The sequence below is a fragment of the Lucilia sericata genome, unplaced genomic scaffold (genome assembly GCF_015586225.1).
Source record: "Lucilia sericata isolate MDLA Ls3-8-SP2 unplaced genomic scaffold, ASM1558622v1 Contig001175F_arrow, whole genome shotgun sequence".
Taxonomy (NCBI): Eukaryota; Metazoa; Arthropoda; class Insecta; order Diptera; family Calliphoridae; genus Lucilia; species Lucilia sericata.
In genome coordinates, this window is record NW_023995144.1 from 49,284 (window position 1) to 71,260 (window position 21,977).

At 31.1% G+C, this 21,977-nt stretch overlaps 2 protein-coding genes across 2 annotated transcripts in view; one reads left to right on the forward strand and one right to left on the reverse strand.

The window, feature by feature from the left end:
* LOC119610388 (WD repeat-containing protein 75) overlaps positions 1 to 2,937 on the forward strand; it is a 20,007-nt gene extending 17,070 nt beyond the window's left edge. The window contains exon 10 of the mRNA XM_037965563.1: positions 2,235 to 2,937. Coding sequence (XP_037821491.1) covers positions 2,235 to 2,645 — 411 coding nt within the window. The 3' untranslated portion in view covers positions 2,646 to 2,937. The remainder of the gene's footprint in view (positions 1 to 2,234) is intronic.
* LOC119610389 lies at positions 2,715 to 21,431 on the reverse strand. Its single transcript, XM_037965564.1, has 3 exons — positions 21,171 to 21,431; positions 5,438 to 5,651; positions 2,715 to 3,091 (listed from the first exon to the last, which is right to left on the reverse strand). Coding segments are annotated over exons 1-3 (309 nt in total). The 5' UTR covers positions 21,173 to 21,431; the 3' UTR covers positions 2,715 to 2,998.
* Between the last annotated feature and the right edge of the window lie 546 nt (positions 21,432 to 21,977).

Sequence of the window (21,977 nt, forward strand, 5' to 3'; positions counted from 1 at the left end):
GGATGGAAAAGTAAAAAATATAAGAATTATAATTGTAAACAAAATTTTCGTTAAAAAAAACTTTAATTGTTGTTTTGTTTTTGTTTAAATAAACAATATTTTGTTAATGAAATCTTGTTTAAACCACATTTCTTGCATTTTAATTGCCAAATTAAAACGAATACTTATTATTAATTAAAAAGAACTTTTTTGTTTACATGTTTTATTTTCCTCAAAAATTCCTCCTTCAATGGAAATGAGTAAGCAGATGTTCATAAAGTTTTTGTTGTTGTTGTGTTGACATGATTGATTTAATTATTAAATGAGTGAGAGTGAATGAATGAGTGTTTGACTGTTTTAAATGACCCCGTATGTAAATTGCAATTAATTAAAATGACCAAGATTACAAAAAGAAACAAAAAAAAAAAAACATGAAAACAGGATAAATGTAGTTAAAGTGCCAGCGGTTTAAATAAATCATTTGCAAATTACAGTTTGAAATAAATTTTAAGTTTTCTAAGAAAATTTAAGATTAAAATGGGACTATTGGATATAGTATATAATAATAGTCTGAACTCATAGAGGAATGACTGTAACAATGACTACATGTTCTTCAATGACTACATGTTCTACGAGTCAAATGAATTTGGTCCTACGAACCAAGATTCACTATCAGTGTCAGACATTTAAAAATTTCTATAAACGGTTCTGATTCAATTCGATGTATAGTGCAGTGAAATTGGACTATTTTATTATTATTTATTTAAAGGATTTTCTTAAAAAAAGTACATTTTTAAATAGGATTGAAATTGACGAAATATCCCAAATATAGTATACGGACGTCGTGCAAATTTTTCGAATTTTTTCTTTACAACAAGATATCGAAGTCAACATCTGGAGAATTTTCTGATTTCATTTGAAATAAAAACTGTAATAAAGGCTGAATTCTTCTTAAGTTAAAAACACCAAAATTTTAAAGGCATTTCTTTTTATGAAAGACATATTTGGGCCGCACCGGAACGACCTGACTCATACTTAGCCAAAGATCTCAGTTCAGCGACTGCAGTATCAAACGAAATTTTGTTTTTCCCAGAAAAGATCCATCGGTCATAGTCGAACTGATACATTAATAACAACAACATATTACGATCCATTAAAAATGGATTAACTTGGACCAGAATTTTGATTCATATTGAAGCCAGTAGATAGCGCGTTCGAAAGCATTTATTTTTCAGATGTTATTTCGTATAAATTCGTCAGGTCATCAGGCCAAAGGCACAGGTCATCAGCCAAAGGCATCGTTTTGTCAAAATCTGCTGTAGTTTCGATTGTGGAGATTTATTCTTCTGGCATATAGGCCATTATTTGACGAAACTATCTTGCTAGATGTTTAAATTTGGAGCTTGATCTTCGCCAATCGAGAAGGGAAATTAGTGGATCAGTTAATCATTGGTATTCTTACGCCGAGATAGTAGTATACCAACAAGTCTATAGGTCTCCATTAGTATTAGTGATGCCCCTTTATTGTCATGACATCTTTCTTTGAGCTGTGATCCGGCAATGTCTTAGTTCAGAATAATTCGCTATTCATTTAAAATCCGAATGATTTCGTGTAAATGTCATCTATATACATGATAATCAATCTCGTTTAGTCGATTAAACCTCGAAACTAAACGGATTGCAAATTGACCGAAATTTCTGCTTTTAGAGCATAATTGTTGCAGGAGTTGAAAAGAAATCTTCGGTATCATAATAAATAAAATTAGTAGGCTGATATGAAGAAGGCTTGGACGTTTTAGTTGATATTTTACCTTAATTAGATATATATAAAAAAGGATAATAAATTGGCGTATTAACTTTATATGTGGAACGTGAGGTGTACAAGTATACTTGTCGGATAATCTAAATAAAAAGATCGAAATCTCCATTTAGATTCTATTGAGATTTCGATCGATATCGTATGCCGTAATTTGGCCCCTGGATAGAAAATTGCATTGACTACTTTATGAACATGACTACCAGTATCAAGTGGACAAATCAAAGAATTATGGATAATATTTTAAACTTCATACGGATTTAATCATTATCAGTAATATTTTTTAAAAAAACATTTCATTTTCATACGAACAACTAACAGCATGAACTACATATAACACGATCATTCAAGATTAAAAAAAAAAAACATACTCAACCTATCAAACTCAAGAACCTGATTTCAATTATTAATGTCTAATTCTCCCGATATCTGATTTTAGCTAATTGACATGTCAGCTCATACCATGCCACCGATGAGTTTAATATGTGAAAACTTTCTCAAATCAATGGTTAAATCAAGTGAAACCAAATCATTGGACAATAACCTGCTAAATTCCAATAATGATGAAGATGCTTTAACCACTAGACTTAATGGTGATCTTAACGGTTTTGCCGCACACTCAGATGACGACGAAGATGAGGATAATGATGTTAAAATGACAAATGGTTCATCTCCCTCCCCTAAAGAAACTAAGAAAATACGCAAAGATCTAATGGAGAAAACGGAACAACTTAAACGGAAATCTTTAGGTATAAGTAAGAATAATTCAACCGCCTTACCTGCCGCCCAAGAAGATGAGGAACACAAATTAAGATGTATGGCCAAGCAGGCTATACAATTAGATTTTTAATTGGAATTACTTAGCGTTTAGTTCCATTTTACACCTGCTATTAATTATAATTGATTAAAAAACAACATATTAAGTTTTTTATTTAAATCTTAAACTATGACTCCAAGTTTTGCTTGATTTATTGTATAAAAAAAAAATAATATTTAACTGTTACAATTTACTTTTTACAATAGTTTTGTTTTCTTTCCCAAATGTTTCTTTTTGCAAAGAAAGTGTAAATGCATTCAAGTTATTTTTATATTAATAAAAAAATGTCAACATAAAAGTTTTCCTAAATAAATGCTATTTTCTTAAAAAACAAATATAAAAAAAAACAATTTTATTTTGTTACTGTTATTATTTTGTGTTAAAATTTACAAAAAGTTTCTTCTTTCTATGAGACCAGCATGACTTAAAACATTATAAATTTCCCGTCTGGCAATCTTTTCTGCTTGTCTATCCAAAACCTAAAAAGAAAAAATAAGAAATTAGACAATTTTATAGAGGTTTCAAGATAAGCAAGTTTTGGTTTTAAATTAAAGTGTGTGCACGAAAAACAACTGTCTATAATCTGGAATATAGACCAGAATATAGTCTGGAGTACAGACCAGACTATAGTCTGGAGTATAGACTAGACTAGACTGTAGTCTATAGAATATAGACCAGACTATAGTCTGAATTATAGACTATACTATAGCCTGGAATATAGACCAAAATATAGTCTGGAGTATAGTACAGACTATAGTCTGGAGTATAGAACAGACTATAGTCTGGAGTATAGAACAGACTATAGTCTGGAGTATAGAAAAGATTATAGTCTGGAGTATAGAAGAGACTATAGTCTGGAGTATAGAACAGAATAGAACTATAGTCTGGAGTATAGAACAGACTAAACTGGTGTATAGAACAGACTATAGTCTGGAGTATAGAACATACTATAGTCTGGAGTATAGAACAGATTATAGTCTGGAGTATAGAACAAACTATAGTCCGGAGTATAGAACAGACTATAGTCTGGAGTATAGAACAGACTATAGTATGGAGTATAGAACAGACTATAGTCTGGAGTATAGAACAGACTATAGTTTGGAGTATAGAACAGACTATAGTCTGGAGTATAGAACAGACTATAGTCTGGAGTATAGAACAGACTATAGTCTGGAGTATAGAACAGACTATAGCCTGGAGTATAGAACAGACTATAGTCTGGAGTATAGAACAGTCTATAGTCTGAAGTATAGAACAGACTATAGTCTGAAGTATAGAATAGACTATAGCCTGGAGTATAGAACAGACTATAGTCTAAAGTATAGAACAGACTATAGTCTGGAGTATAGAACAGACTATAGTCTGGAGTATAGAACAGACTATAGTCTGGAGTATAGAACAGACTATAGTCTGGAGTATAGAACAGACTACAGTCTGGAGTATATAACAGACTATAGTCTGCAGTATAGAACAGACTTTAGTCTGCAGTATAGAACAGTCTGCAACAGACTAGAACAGACTATAGTCTCGAGTATAGAACAGACTATAGTCTGGAGTATAGAACAGACTATAGTCTGGAGTATAGAACAGACTATAGTCTGGAGTATAGAACAGACTATAGTCTGGAGTATAGAACAGACTATAGTCTGGAGTATAGAACAGACTATAGTCTGGAGTATAGAACAGACTATAGTCTGGAGTATAGAACAGACTATAGTCTGGAGTATAGAACAGACTATAGTCTGGAGTATAGAACAGACTATAGTCTGGAGTATAGAACAGACTATAGTCTGGAGTATAGAACAGACTATAGTCTGGAGTATAGAACAGACTATAGTCTGGAGTATAGAACAGACTATAGTCTGGAGTATAGAACAGACTATAGTCTGGAGTATAGAACAGACTATAGTCTGTAGTATAGAACAGACTATAGTCTGGAGTATAGAACAGACTATAGTCTGGAGTATAGAACAGACTATAGTCTGGAGTATAGAACAGACTATTGTTTGGAGTATAGAACAGACTATAGTCTGGAGTATAGAACAGACTATAGTCTGGAGTATAGAACAGACTATAGTCTGGAGTATAGAACAGACTATAGTCTGGAGTATAGAACAGACTATAGTCTGGAGTATAGAACAGACTATAGCTGGAGTATAGAACATACCATAGTCTGGAGTATAGAACAGACTATAGTCTGGAGTATAGAACAGACTATAGTCTGGAGTATAGAACAGACTATAGTCTGGAGTATAGAACAGTCTATAGTCTGAAGTATAGAACAGACTATAGTCTGGAGTATAGAACAGACTATAGTCTGGAGTATAGAACAGACTATAGTCTGGAGTATAGAACAGACTATAGTCTGGAGTATAGAACAGACTATAGTCTGGAGTATAGAACAGACTATAGTCTGGAGTATAGAACAGACTATAGTCTGGAGTATAGAACAGACTATAGTCTGGAGTATAGAACAGACTATAGTCTGGAGTATAGAACAGACTATAGTCTGGAGTATAGAACAGACTATAGTCTGGAGTATAGAACAGACTATAGTCTGAAGTATAGAACAGACTATAGTCTGGAGTATAGAACAGACTATAGCCTGGAGTATAGAACAGACTATAGTCTAAAGTATAGAACAGACTATAGTCTGGAGTATAGAACAGACTATAGTCTGGAGTATAGACCATACTATAGTCTCGACTATGTAACTGACTACCGTTGGAACAGACTTTATTTGGGATGATCCCTATCATATCTTACAGTTAATTATATCATTTTTCACACACCCTTTTAATTAAACTTCTAAAATTTCAACTTACCGGCATTTCGCCTGGTCCAAACCAAGACGACTTGGCCAAAGCATTTCTTACTCTAGGCGTTTTATAAAAAGGATTACGTAGTTCACTTGGCAACGTCTGTTCCCAGGCATCATTTTCTATCACAGCAATATGTTGGAAACGATTTAATTGTGGTCGTGCTGTAACCAAGACCAACAAACTTAAAACAATAACTAAAATTGTGTTTAAAGGAGACCTGAAACGGAAAAAGAAAAAAATCAGCTTAACTCAGTTTTATATGGTTCGATCTATAAATAAATGGATAAATATAGATGATAATCTATTAATAGACATATAGATTTTAAGTTAAGTAATAATTGTGGTTCTTTTATGTATTTGTTTATCCAAAGACTTGTTTAAATATGTTTAAAATTTTTATTAGGATTTTTATAATTTTTTATATTATTTCTTTAATTTGCAATTGAATAACTTGGCAATATATCACTATACATATTTTGTAATCACGTTATTGGCCTTATTTATTTTCCATTGAATGCTACTATGACAATCTGCCTGTAGTGTGGTGTTTGGTTTTGCGACCATAAATATATCAAAAATTGTTTTCATTTTATTTGGCTTACTTAAAAACGTAACAGAAATTCAATATGCAGTGAAAGTGTTATACTTTTTTTATTTAAAAGAAGAAAAAAGCAATAGACACCTTTAACAGCTTACACCTTTTTTGCATTACATTTCCATTTAGCATTTGGTTTTGGTCAAGGAGGGTTACGCACCATGAATATTATTATGCGGTAATTGTCGTTCATAGTGAGGTAGTAAAGAAGAAAAATCACACCTTTTTTGCAAATGAAAATAAATATAATTTGTATATATAGTTGTAAAAAGTTGTTATGTATTTGTGATTGAATGTCTAAATCGTATTATTAAATGGACCGGTCCCGTTTTTTAACTAAATAAATATTGGTCTTTTTCCTGTCCAAAAACGAGTCTTAAAGGATTATTCAGAGAATTTTATTAGATATGTCGGGTGATAACACACTGGAAGGTAAACTTTTCATCACATTTCTACCAGGCTACTCGGGAATAATGTACTTGCTATAAAGAGAAAGGAAATCTAGGAAGATAACCTGAGGAATGCAAAACCGTTTGACTCAACTGGAGTTTAAACCTCGAAAACCCTCAGATTGACATTTGAAAAAACTATAACTTCAGCATAAGCATATTGGAATGTTAGTAAGATTAAATGAATAATCTTCCAGAGCCACTCGGAAACAATTAGCAATGAAAGTGCAAATGCATTCGCTATATTTTTTTATTTTGGGAGTAAAATTAAAAACATCGAGAAAGATCCTATTGGGTGAACCTAAGTAGAGGAGAACGACAAACTACCTCAGAATGGGCAGGTCCGAGGTTAGTATGATGGTAAGTGCTTAGTGAATACACAGTATTACGGGTGCATTGGATGAACCTAACGAGAGGAGAACGAGAAACTACTTTAGAATGGGCAAGTTCAAGGTTAGTATGTTGACAAGTACTCTGGATTGGACGAACAGATTCAGAAGATTATAGAGCATGTGGAATGTACAGTTAAACTATGGATTACTTTCTCTGTTATTGGAGGGCTTTCGTCGAAAATAGCCTCAAATATTTTGGAAGCGATGTTATGCCAGAGCGATGTTATTAAATTCCTCAGAAACACTGATAGGAAAATTCTATGAAACTACATCCAGTAAACCTCTGAATATCGAACACTATATAAAGTTTTCTTTACCAAAATGATCCATATCAAAGAGTGACAAACAGGCCCGATTGCTGCCGATCTGATGTAGTATCCAATATCCTTATTACCTAACCTAAACTGTAACTTCAGCATATTCTTAAAGATTAAACACAAACTTATGTAGATCGACCTATTTAAACTCACAACTCCTATGGAAATAGTGGACTCTATTTCAGAATACGAAACGTAGACTGTGGTTGCATACAGAAACCTTTTCAACGAACAGAATGAGGGCCTGTCAATAACATATCGAAAAACAGGATCAACGGATTGTGGATACCCATCACTCTAAGTCTAATCGTCTTCTATAAAGCTTTCTTCTTTGTAATATGAAAAGTATGTAGTTTCATATGAAAAGTATTCAACTGTAAAACGTATCTGGGAAATTGTTAACGAATAATCAAGAATCGTACATAAACTGGTGCGGGGTTGTATTCATCGTCTTAGTAATGTAGGACCTAGGCCGATGACATATGCCTTCAAGAACATCGTCACTACGAATGCGAGAAATTCTGGAGAGAACAAGGTAATGAGATAAAACGTCACATTCAACAGACTATTACATCCAATTTAACATAAGATTAAATGGCAGATTTTCTGATGATGTCCCAAATTGGACCCATAGATCATTTGTCCAATTCAGGAAAAATCATTAAAGTATTGAAATGTTTCCGATATTAATCTTGCGTTTGTAATCGGCTAGTCCTAACCTGATAAAACTTCACATGGATCCTACCAGGGATCCTCCAGGAACGTCGCTATATTTAGATCTATTTCAGGATTGGAATGGACAAGTACTTATCAATGCCAACTGCAATTGAAAATGTTGAGGAAACATCAGATCCAAAAGGGTAGACTTTAAATGTTGAAAATAGTGTCGATAGTGTTTTAGAAGCCTAGTTCATTACCCCAAAAATTTCGTCTGCGTTCATGTTATGTTTACAGATGTTATACGCTTTCATAAAATATTAGCCATCAATTTCATTACATTTTCCTGAACATTTTAATGTTTTTTATTTGTTTCCAAAAAAAAAATTATTAGAGCAGTTTAGTGACTACTACATGGAGCAGCAGTTTTAACGATTTGTAACCGGCATTTTAACTACAAGTTATGATTAGTCTACTAAAACTACTGTTAATACTAAGCTGTTAGTTGCAGTAGAGTAGTTTTAGTTTAATATGCAGCTCGCCTGTTGCCAACTCACGCACTTTTATCTTTGCTTTTTCAATCGAAAAGAGAGTGTAAATGCGTTGCACATTTGTGCGTAAGAAAGTGTTATTAGTCGGACGACTTGTTGTAATGAATATTTCCGCATGTTGGTGCAAACATTTTTCCCTTTTTTTCAAACACTTTTTTTTAACTATTTTTCATCTTTATCTTTATTTATATCAATTGCTGAAATTGTTAAAATTTATCCACAAAAAAAAGTTGTCCATTTGATCAGACAACTTTTCACTTGAGGTTTTTTTTATTAATTTCTTCTGTTTTTAAATATGTGGTTTTATTTAAAATACATTTTTGAAATTATTAAATTTTTTATGTAAGACGTAATTGAAATTGTTGTAATTTACATTCAAAGATGTAAAAATGTTGAAAAAGATGAAAATGCTTTAAAATGGGATTAAAACAATTCCAGAAATTTGAGATTATACTGGGTTGGGGATAAGACTTTCTTAAACATGAGTTAATTTAGAATTCGATAGAGTATAAAGTTTCGGTTTATGTTAAACAACAAGTTTCCAACTTGTCAAAATAATTCCACTACTTCAGTTGGTTCTAAATTTACTTTTGATCAATCATCCTTAAATTGTTTTGGGGTTTTGGCTAACCAGATCTAAGTCTGTGGACAAGTTCATCAACCAGTTTATTGACAACTCGATTTAAATCTTGTTTAGGTGTAATCAGAAATGTTAAGTATTAAAAATGAGCAAAATCGGTTTCACCTAGCCCCCTTGAAAATGTCCCGATATAATACAGTATAAACAGTAATAACCGTCATCTTTGTCAAAAGTGTATATATACATAGATAGGGAAGTCGATTTAGCGATGTCTGTATATCTTGAGAAATCAATTTTCTGAAGACCCTAGATATCTTCGGTATCCAAATTCTCAATAATTCTATTAGACATACTTTCTAAAAGTTTGCTATTGAAAACCATCAAAATTGGTTCTTTAATATCGGAGACATGAGCAAACATCAGTAAAAACCCATCAGGTCGGGAAACATTTGATTCTAGTCCGCATATATAGTCCTCTTTAGAAAATGGTCAATATAGCGATGAAATTCGGCATTAGAAGCATTATAAGAACGAAATTTAATGAGATTCGGTCCATAATCAAAACCCCACCCGACATATAAGATCTCTTAGAGAAAATCTGTTTATTGTCAATAAATCGAGTAAAATAGACAAAACTGATTAATTCTAAAAAAATAATCTCTCTCAAATTCTGTAAAGTTCGTACCATAATTAATCCAAGTCCCCATTAATGGCCTCTTCTAATTTTGTAAACAGTGTAATAGCGTGTTTGGATGTCGCATTCAATTAAATTATTTATTTACATAATTATATAGTTATGTCACTATAAACTATTGTATGGCTTGTGGTTTTGAGCTTAAGAAATTAAGTACCACCACCATCATACAATAATGCGACTACTTAGTTCCATACAAATGATAAAGAAAATCAAGCTACGAACTATTGTAAATTAAGTGTAAATTAATCAAGTATTATAGTACTTGCATGCAAGAAAAACTATTTTCAAATAGATAGTAAAATCTTGGATATTTTATCTCTGTTGTAGTTACTTTTTGGTTGGATGGTGTTGGTCATCATTTCTATAGGGTCTACTAACACAATTCAATTCCATGTCTTACACTCATTCGCCCATATTGTTGTTTACACTTTTTTTCTCCAATTTTCTGTTACACCTGTGATTCTTGTTGTGCAAAAATATTTATTTACTTATTGTCTTCTTTTGCCATTTATTTGTTTCTTGTTGCAAATTGCTGGCAATATTGAAAATTAACTTAAGTTTTTTATTTTTTCTTCTTCATTCAAGTAAAATGTTGTAATATTCGTATAATGTTTAGATTTGAGTCAATATTTAACTGACAAATAAATACTAGTTAAAATGTATTTGTAGGCAAAGATTTATGTTTATAAAACTCTTATAAATTTTGCACAACATCTGTGATTAATATTACTATATAGAAGTTGAAATCTTGGAAATTAGTTGCTAGAAACACAATTCGATGAGGATTTTAAAAATACAGACTTTAATAAAAAAAAAAATAAGGAAAATTAGTGATTATTACTACTACCAAAAAGGTAATCTCTGATATAAGACGTAGTTTTTAAGTAGAAGACGTAATCTTCAGTATAAGACGTTGTCTTTAGTATAAGACGATGTATCAAAACAGAGTCCTTACAAAAATCTTTAGTATAAGACGAACACTTTAGTATAAGACAAAGTCTTTAGTATTAGACGAATAATTTAGTATAAGACGAAGTCTTAGAATAGACTAGACTACAGGCTGGACTATATACTGGACTATAGACTAGACTATAGACTAAACTATAGACTTGACTGTAGACTAGACTATAGACTAGACTATAGACTGGACTATAGACTGTACTATAGACTAGACTATAGACTAGACTATAGACTAGACTATAAACTAGACTATAGACTAGACTATAGACTAGACTATAGACTAGACTATAGACTAGACTATAGACTAGACTATAGACTAGACTAGACTATAGACTAGACTATAGACTAGACTATAGACTAGACTATAGACTAGACTATAGACTAGACTATAGACTAGACTATAGACTAGACTATAGACTAGACTATAGACTAGACTATAGACTAGACTATAGACTAGACTATAGACTAGACTATAGACTAGACTATAGACTAGACTATAGACTAGACTATAGACTAGACTATAGACTAGACTATAGACTAGACTATAGACTAGACTATAGACTAGACTATAGACTAGACTATAGACTAGACTATAGACTAGACTATAGACTAGACTATAGACTAGACTATAGACTAGACTATAGACTAGACCATAGAATAGACTATAGACTAGACCATAGAATAGACTATAGACTAGACTATGGACTAGACTATAGAATAGACTATAGACTAGACTATGGACTAGACTATAGACTAGACTATAGACTAGACTATAGACTAGACTATAGACTAGACTATAGACTAGACTATAGACTAGACTATAGACTAGACTATAGACTAGACTATAGACTAGACTATAGACTAGACTAGACTAGACTAAACTAAACTAGACTAGACTCGACTACACTAGACTTGACTAGACTTTAGACTAGACTATAGACTAGACTATAGATTAGACTATAGACTAGACTATAGACTGGACTATAGACTAGACTATAGACTGGACTATAGACTGGACTATAGACTAGACTAGACTAGACTAGACTAGACTAGACTAGACTAGACTAGACTATAGACTAGACTAGGCTAGAGACTAGACTAGACTAGAGACTAGACTATAGACTGGACTATAGACTAGACTAGACTATAGGCTAGACTATAGACTAGACTATAGACTAGACTATAGACTAGACTATAGACTAGACTATAGACTAAACTATAGGGTAGACTATAGACTAGACTATAGACTAGACTATAAACTAGACTATAGACTTGGCTATAGACCAGACTATGGACTATACTATAGACTAGACTATATCTTGACTTATAGGCAAGACCAATAAAATACTTCAGAGTTGTTCTCCAATTATTGATTAGCTCAACGATTTTTTTTTTTTAGGTTTATATTATGAAAAATATGTAATCATTAACTCAACACCCCGTATTACTCGTTATGAGTGGGGGCACCCAATAAAAATTTTAAATCAAACTTGTTGATACGCGTTAATACATACCACCTGTTGTTGTAAGTCAAAAGCCTGAAACTAAAATATTATCAAATTATTATAAACAAGAATCTATTAAATATTATTAAACAATTTCAAATACACCCCCTGCAAAAAAAAAAATCTCAATAAAAATTTACATAAATAATTAAATTTTTGCGCCAAAAACAAAATAAAGATTTTATAAAAACTGCAATAGTTGTTGTAAGCAACCAACCAACCGGCTTCTTATATTATTATTATGTACGATGTACAATTGTTACATAATAATAGTGCAATTTTAAGTGCCAATTATTGTTGCAGACAGTTGTGTGTGACAGCTCTCCACACAACAGACTACAAGAAAAGGAGACAGAAGCCAAGTCACCAAGAAAAAAATTAACGGATTAATTTAAAACTGTACGTTCGAAATTATACAAGTGTGGTCACTCACTGTGGTTTAAGAAAAAAAAAATTATTTAAAATTCAGGGAATGACAGTGTGACACACTGAGTGAGGGACACAAACACTTTTCTTGGTAGTTAAAAAAAGGACGGTTAGATGGGCGTATGAATAAAGCGGTCATGGTAAAAAAAGTTTGTAAAAAATATTACATCTTCTATAAAAACTGGAATTTTTATATTTTTGTTTAGTTTTTGTTTTGCTTTTGTGGTCTGAGTAGATGCATTCCATATAAACCACTATAGAGCAAGTATTTACTCAATATTATGCAAGGTTTATTTTTCTTTCTTTAGCTTCTTTTTCAACTTTATAACTTTAGACAGATCCGTAAAGTTTTCATTTATTGAATAAAAATTTATTATTAGGATATAGTTTCTTATGTTATCAAATTAATTTTCAATGTTAAAGATCAGTTCTTAACTATTTAACTGAAGTTCACAAAATTGTCTGAGGATCGATCTTTATATTAGATTTATTTGGAAAAAAAGTTGTTTATATACATAAATCGTTTACTCTGTGGGAAGAAATAAGTTCTGGACTTTTTTTGGGAACGATCGGTTTACTATTGATGATATTTCTCTTATAACCTCGTTCTGATAAGCTGATCACACTCCTCCTATTGATGATGATAATGATATACATTTTCGTGATCAGTTGTAGTTTCGATAATGATTAAATTCCTTTAAATCTCTGTTTATTATTAACTTTTATTTTTCATGCAAAAAAAAAAAAAAAAAAACAAGAAAAAAACTAAATTGCAATAAAGTACTGGAAACCAGAGTCAGTCAGAAAAAAATAAACGAAAAATAAATTCAATGAAAATAAAGAAGTCTGAAAACTTCATTATGATAATGGTAAAATAGAGTTTTTTATGCTTAATAATAAAATAAAAGCAGAAATATTCATAATAAAAAAATATTTAGGTCACTAGGTTCATAAGCAGGAGATGATGATTTTTTCGATACAAAATAATTTATGTTGCCGATGAAAAATGTTGCCCAGATACTTTTTAAACTAAAACATGTTTAAAGTTATTTAATTTAAACTAAAACATGACTAAACATGTATTGCAGTAAGTAAATATGTAAATTGTTTAACTAAAAAGGTTTCTTTACAAATTTGCTTAATTTGTATATTTTTTCGCTTAAATTAAAACCTTGATTCATCTCTGGGTTTTTTTTTTCATCTTACCAGCTTCAATATGGACAATCATTTAATCTCTAAAGTTTTAATTTAATATTTTTTTTTTCTTAAAACATTATTTGTTTACATTTATTTCTTTAATTTTCATTGCTCATAATTTGTGCTAATTGTTTGCACTTACACACGTATTCGAGTGTTTAAACTTACTGTACAAGTAGCACTACATACACTCGAAAAAATCACTATATCATATTCGTTAATGAAATCAAAGTATTCAAGTTCAAATGCGTACTTGTTGATCTACTTATGCCATCATCATTAATCTGCTAAAGAAATATACAAAAATAAATAACACTTATGTGTGTCTCCGTTTGCTGGTTTATTTTTAAGCCAAATATAAGAAGAAAAAAAATTAAAATAGCGTGAAGATTAATAAAAATAAAGAAATTAAATAAAAGGTCAGTATTAAAGACAAGTAAATAAATAACAAATGTAATTGCAAGTGTAAATGGTACAAAGTGTTCATATAAAATGGGTAGAGAAACCTAAGGTACGCCAAAGGGAATACTATAGACTAGACTACATACTAGACTATAGACTAGATTATAAACTAGCCTATTGACTAGACTATGGACTAGTATATAGACTAGACTATAAACAAGCCTATAATTAAGACCATAGAACTACATTATAATTAATACCATAGACTACACCATAATTAGACTATAGTTTTTTAGTAGAAAATGTAATCTTCAGTGTAAGACGTTGTCTTTAATATAAGACGACAAAAGAGTACTTACAAATGTCTTCAGTATAAGAAGAAGACTTTAGTATAAGACAAAGTCTCTAATATAAGTCTAAGTGTACGGTATAAGACGAATTCATTGGTAGAATACCAAGTCTTTAGTTTAAGTCTATGGTATAAGACGAAGTCTTTAGTATAAGTCTATGTCTTTAGTATATAATAGACTATAGACTAGACTATAGACTAGACTATAGACTAGACTATAAACTAGACTATAGACTAGACTATAGACTAGACTATAGACTAGACTATAGACTAGACTATAGACTAGACTATAGACTAGACTATAGACTAGACTATAGACTAGACTATAGACTAGACTATAGACTAGACTATAGACTAGACTATAGACTAGACTATAGACTAGACTATAGACTAGACTATAGACTAGACTATAGACTAGACTATAGTCTAGACTATACTAGACTATAGACTAGACTATAGACTAGACTATAGACTAGACTATAGACTAGACTATAGACTAGACTATAGACTAGACTATAGACTAGACTATAGACTAGACTATAGACTAGACTATAGACTAGACTATAGACTAGACCATAGACTAGACTAGACTAGACTATAGACTAGACTAGACTAGACTATAGACTAGACTATAGACTAGACTATAGACTAGACTATAGACTAGACTATAGACTAGACTATAGACTGGACTATAGACTAGACTATAGAGACTATAGACTAGACTATAGACTAGACTATAGACTAGACTATAGACTAGACTATAGACTAGACTATAGACTAGACTATAGACTAGACTATAGACTAGACTATAGACTAGACTATAGACTAGACTATAGACTAGACTATAGACTAGACTATAATAGACTATAGACTAGACTATAGACTAGACTATAGACTAGATAGACTAGACTATAGACTAGACTATAGACTAGACTATAGACTAGACTATAGACTAGACTATAGACTAGACTATAGACTAGACTATAGACTAGACTATAGACTAGACTATAGACTAGACTATAGACTAGACTATAGACTAGACTATAGACTAGACTATAGACTAGACTATAGACTGGACTATAGACTAGACTATAGACTAGACTATAGACTAGACTATAGACTAGACTATAGACTAGACTATAGACTAGACTATAGACTAGACTATAGACTAGACTATAGACTAGACTATAGACTAGACTATAGACTAGACTATAGACTAGACTATAGACTAGACTATAGACTAGACTATAGACTAGACTATAGACTAGACTATAGACTAGACTATAGACTAGACTATAGACTAGACTATAGACTAGACTATAGACTAGACTATAGACTAGACTATAGACTAGACTATAGACTAGACTATAGACTAGACTATAGACTAGACTATAGACTAGACTATAGACTAGACTATAGACTAGACTATAGACTAGACTATAGACTAGACTATAGACTAGACTATAGACTAGACTATAGACTTGACTATAGACTGGACTATAGACTAGACTATAGACTTGACTATAGACTTGACTATAGACTAGACTATAGACTAGACTATAGACTAGACTATAGACTAGACTATAGACTAGACTATAGACTAGACTATAGACTAGACTATAGACTAGACTATAGACTAGACTAGACTAGACTATAGACTAGACTATAGACTAGACTATAGACTAGACTATAGACTAGACTATAGACTAGACTATAGACTAGACTATAGACTAGACTATAGACTAGACTATAGACTAGACTATAGACTAGACTATAGACTAGACTATAGACTAGACTATAGACTAGACTATAGACTAGACTAGACTAGACTATAGACTAGACTATAGACTAGACTATAGACTAGACTATAGACTAGACTATAGACTAGACTATAGACTAGACTATAGACTAGACTATAGACTAGACTATAGACTAGACTATAGACTAGACTATAGACTAGACTATAGACTAGACTATAGACTAGACTATAGACTAGACTATAGACTAGACTATAGACTAGACTATAGACTAGACTATAGACTAGACTATAGACTAGACTATAGACTAGACTATAGACTAGACTATAGACTAGACTATAGACTAGACTATAGACTAGACTATAGACTAGACTATAGACTAGACTATAGACTAGACTATAGACTAGACTATAGACTAGACTATAGACTAGACTATAGACTAGACTATAGACTAGACTATAGACTAGACTATAGACTAGACTATAGACTAGACTATAGACTAGACTATAGACTAGACTATAGACTAGACTATAGACTAGACTATAGACTAGACTATAGACTAGACTATAGACTAGACTATAGACTAGACTATAGACTAGACTATAGACTAGACTATAGACTAGACTATAGACCTATAGACTAGACTATAGACTAGACTATAGACTAGACTATACAGACTATAGACTAGACTATAGACTAGACTATAGACTAGACTATAGACTAGACTATAGACTAGACTATAGACTAGACTATAGACTAGACTATAGACTAGACTATAGACTAGACTATAGACTAGACTAGACTAGACTATAGACTAGACTATAGACTAGACTATAGACTAGACTATAGACTAGACTATAGACTAGACTATAGACTAGACTATAGACTAGACTATAGACTAGACTATAGACTAGACTATAGACTAGACTATAGACTAGACTATAGACTAGACTGTATGTTTAAAACTCTCTTTATCAATATTTTAGTTAAATAATATTTGCTAAAAAATTGTAAATGTTATTAATAAATTGCAACTCGAAAAGAACCACTTCATGTCCACCTTCTACAACCAAATGATGTAATTACAAAAAAAAAAAAAAACAATTTTGCAAGCTTAAAGTTTACCTGTAACACAAACACTCCCCATAAAAATCAAGTAAAAAACCAAGTAAAGGCGGGAAAACAACAAATTGCCAATATTCATAAGATACTAGTATGTACTACAAGTGCTTTGTTTTAATAATAAACACAAACTAAAAACAGTATAAATAACAACAAAAACAACCAAAACAACGAACAATTAATAAACTAACTAAAAGTATACATAGTTTTTATTCTACCATTGACCATCATCATAAATTTGTAATAATATACATAAGTAGTATGAATGCCCGTCCATCCATACGTCCGTCCGTCGGTTTGTCCATCAGTCGCAGACATTTATTAGCACAGTGGGTATGCAAGTCACACATGTTTGCATAAATTTATATACACAGACAGACATACGCGCTTACCCGCAGCAAAAATTTTTCAATAACGATTGCATTACTATTATTATTAAGTAATAAAAATTTATTTAAGTATAAACAAAAAACCAAAAATAAATTAAAATGCTGACATTAACAGCTAAAAGTGAGTTGTATGCAAGAATATTATGAGAAAATAATTAAAATCTAGGCCATTTTATTGGTGGAAGGTCTTTATATAGATCAGTATTCCTGGCACCACCATATACATTCATACATACATATATATTTGATCTTTATTTTCCGTTGAAAAAGTAAACGGTTAATTTATTTATGTAAATTTTTTAAAAAGAATGTTTTAAATTTTAGTTTTATGTTAATCTAAAGAGTATTTTTCACGGCTCTTTAACACTCATATTATGTTTTTGTTGTTTCTACCTGGTTTAGTATTAATTTATATTATTTTTGTTTATTTCGATGACCGCACTTTTGTTATAATTCGTACGTGAAGTGCATTAACAAATTGTTGCTGGTTCGCTTTTCTTTAGTATTAGTTTGTTTTTGGGAATTTTGTATTTATTTAATTTTTGTAGCGTGCTATTTTACTTCACCAACACCTAGAGTGCCATCAACAGTACGAACGGTGATTTGCAAGTCTTCATGTTTTTAAATTTCTGACCTTGAAAATATGGCTAAATGTTTTGTTCCTCTTATTGTTTTTTAGCGGATTATAATATTTTCCTCTGTGGTGGGCAATCTTGAGTCCATATCAAAAATAATAAAACGTACTAAATAACTATGGAGAATTTCAATCATGCATTTTATATTTTGGTTGATCAACTTTCCGAGACCCTATGTTTACGATGGATCTTAAAATCATTTTTTTTATCAATAAAAACCTTAAGTAGGTCTTGATTAAAGTCTACTCTACCTACAGCATTGACTTTAGATTATTACTGACTGTAGACTTTTGTCTTGACTATAGACTTTTTTATAGTCTTGACTATCATGTATTCGATAGTCCTGACTATAGTCTTGAATATAGAGAAAATATATTCTTGACAATAGAAAATTCTATAGTTTTGACTATAACGAATTCTATAGTCTTGACTATAGATAATACTATAGTCTTGACTATAGATGACACTATATTATATAGACTATATAATGCTAGACTATAGACTATATAATGCTAGACTAAATATAATGCTCTTATTCTATAGTCTTGATCATAGAATTATCTATAGTCTTGACTATAGAGAATTCTATAGTCTTGAATATAGAGCATTCTATAGTCTTGGCCATAAAGCATTCTGTAGTCTACACTAACGAGCATTCTATGCTCTTGACTAAAATCCATATTCTCTATATATTTTTAGTCTTGACTATAGTCAAGTCTATAGTCTTCACTATAGTCTAGTCTGTAGTCTTCACTAAAGTCTAGTCTATAGTTTTCACTATAGTCTAGTCTATAGTCTAGTCTATAGTCTAGTCTATAGTCTAGTCTATAGTCTAGTCTATAGTCTAGTCTATAGTCTAGTCTATAGTCTAGTCTATAGTCTAGTCTATAGTCTAGTCTATAGTCTAGTCTATAGTCTAGTCTATAGTCTAGTCTATAGTCTAGTCTAGTCTATAGTCTAGTCTATAGTCTAGTCTATAGTCTAGTCTATAGTCTAGTCTATAGTCTAGTCTATAGTCTAGTCTATAGTCTAGTCTATAGTCTAGTCTATAGTCTAGTCTATAGTCTAGTCTATAGTCTAGTCTATAGTCTAGTCTATAGTCTAGTCTATAGTCTAGTCTATAGTCTAGTCTATAGTCTAGTCTATAGTCTAGTCTATAGTCTAGTCTATAGTCTAGTCTATAGTCTAGTCTATAGTCTAGTCTATAGTCTAGTCTATAGTCTAGTCTATAGTCTAGTCTATAGTCTAGTCTATAGTCTAGTCTATAGTCTAGTCTATAGTCTAGTCTATAGTCTAGTCTATAGTCTAGTCTATAGTCTAGTCTATAGTCTAGTCTGTAGTCTAGTCTATAGTCTAGTCTATAGTCTAGTCTATAGTCTAGTCTATAGTCTAGTCTATAGTCTAGTCTATAGTCTAGTCTATATCTAGTCTATAGTCTAGTCTATAGTCTAGTCTATAGTCTAGTCTATAGTCTAGTCTATAGTCTAGTCTATAGTCTAGTCTATAGTCTAGTCTATAGTCTAGTCTATAGTCTAGTCTATAGTCTAGTCTAGTCTATATCTAGTCTATAGTCTAGTCTATAGTCTAGTCTATAGTCTAGTCTATAGTCTAGTCTATAGTCTAGTCTATAGTCTAGTCTATAGTCTAGTCTATAGTCTAGTCTATAGTCTAGTCTATAGTCTAGTCTATAGTCTAGTCTATAGTCTAGTCTATAGTCTAGTCTATAGTCTAGTCTATAGTCTAGTCTATAGTTTCTATAGTCTAGTCTATAGTCTAGTCTATAGTCTAGTCTATAGCCTAGTCCTATAGTCAGTCTATAGTCTAGTCTATAGTCTAGTCTATAGTCTAGTCTATAGTCTATAGTCTAGTCTATAGTCTAGTCTATAGTCTAGTCTATAGTCTAGTCTATAGTCTAGCTATAGTCTAGTCTATAGTCTAGTCTATAGTCTAGTCTATAGTCTAGTCTATAGGTCTAGGTCTATAGTCTAGTCTATAGTCTAGTCGATAGTCTAGTCTATAGTCTAGTCTATAGTCTAGTCTATAGTCTAGTCTATAGTCAGTCTATAGTCTAGTCTATAGTCTAGTCTATAGTCTAGTCTATAGTCTAGTCTATAGTCTAGTCTATAGTCTAGTCTATAGTCTAGTCTATAGTCTAGTCTATAGTCTAGTCTATAGTCTAGTCTATAGTCTAGTCTATAGTCTATTCTATAGTCTAGTCTATAGTCTAGTCTATAGTCTAGTCTATAGTCTAGTCTATAGTCTAGTCTATAGTCTAGTCTATAGTCTAGTCTATAGTCTAGTCTATAGTCTAGTCTATAGTCTAGTCTATAGTCTAGTCTATAGTCTAGTCTATAGTCTAGTCTATAGTCTAGTCTATAGTCTAGTCTATAGTTTAGTCTATAGTCTAGTCTATAGTTTAGTCTGTAATCTTGTAATACACTTCCCACTATAGTAATCCATGTTTCTTTGAACAAATTTCTTCAGGGTTTTGAGTATCAAAAAGTTGGTTGAATTCTCTTTTTGTAAAAGTTCTTAAAAGCGATAAAATTTAAAAAGTCAAACATTTCGTAATTTAAAATTAACAAGAATTATAGAATTATATATAATAGAAAATTGTCATCGTCTGGAGGAGGCTCTCTTCTGAATATTTACATATTTTAAATAAGTTTTCCATAATAAACAATTTATTTCACTTTAAGTTTTAAATTTACAAACAAAATACCCTTTTCAATTTTTTATACAGTTAAACGACTCACATTATTTTATTTAGATCGTTCAAATACGAAACAAATTTGTAAAATCACCACACCAATTTTAATCCTTTTATCTTTATTATTACAACTTAAAATTGTGTTTTTACAACAATTATAACCGTTACAAATATCTAGTGTATGCGAATTAAATACATTAAAATAACCGTTAGTTTATTGTTTATATTTTATTATTATTTGGCGTTTTAAGCGCTAAATGAAGTTTAAACAAACACGATTTGAAAACAACTGAATTTAATAGTTTTTGCTTGAAAATTATAAACCCTCAATAGTAAAAATCTCTGGCTTTTAATAGTTGTGGCAAGTAGGGAAGTTAACAGCAGCTGAAAAAAAAACTGAAATATTTTGTTGTTTAATTGTTGTTGGCTTTTAACTTTATTGGCTAAAACAAAAAACTAACAAGTTTAAGCTTGGAAAAAAATTGTGTTAAAAAAGAAACAAGTTGTTGGAATGAATAGAGAAAGCTTAAAATAATGAAACTAGGCTTAAGTGGGGACAACAACCATTTATTTAAAATAGTTGGCAATGCTGAAAGGTGCGAGAATTGGCAATGATTATGAGAGATCATTAGGTGGTATAAAGAATTACTTTAAGATCGATATGTTTTAAAAAAGTTTTCTTTAAAATAAGTTTTTTTTTTTTAAATTCGATCAATCCATCTGAATGTTTAAACAGTTTTGACATTATTTTTTACTAAATGGTTGAGTTATATAAATGATCATTGATAAAACTATTTCAATGATCATTTATATATTACATTTTTCACTCATAGATATCTCAGTTTATATTTAT

What these genes read in the sequence shown, in the direction of transcription:
- LOC119610389 (XM_037965564.1), bottom strand. An exon ending in TTGGACCAGGCGAAATGCCG is followed by an intron (nt 3,092 to 5,437) that starts GTAAGTTGAAAT and finishes TTTTCTTTTTAG; the next exon opens with GTTTTGGATAGACAAGCAGA.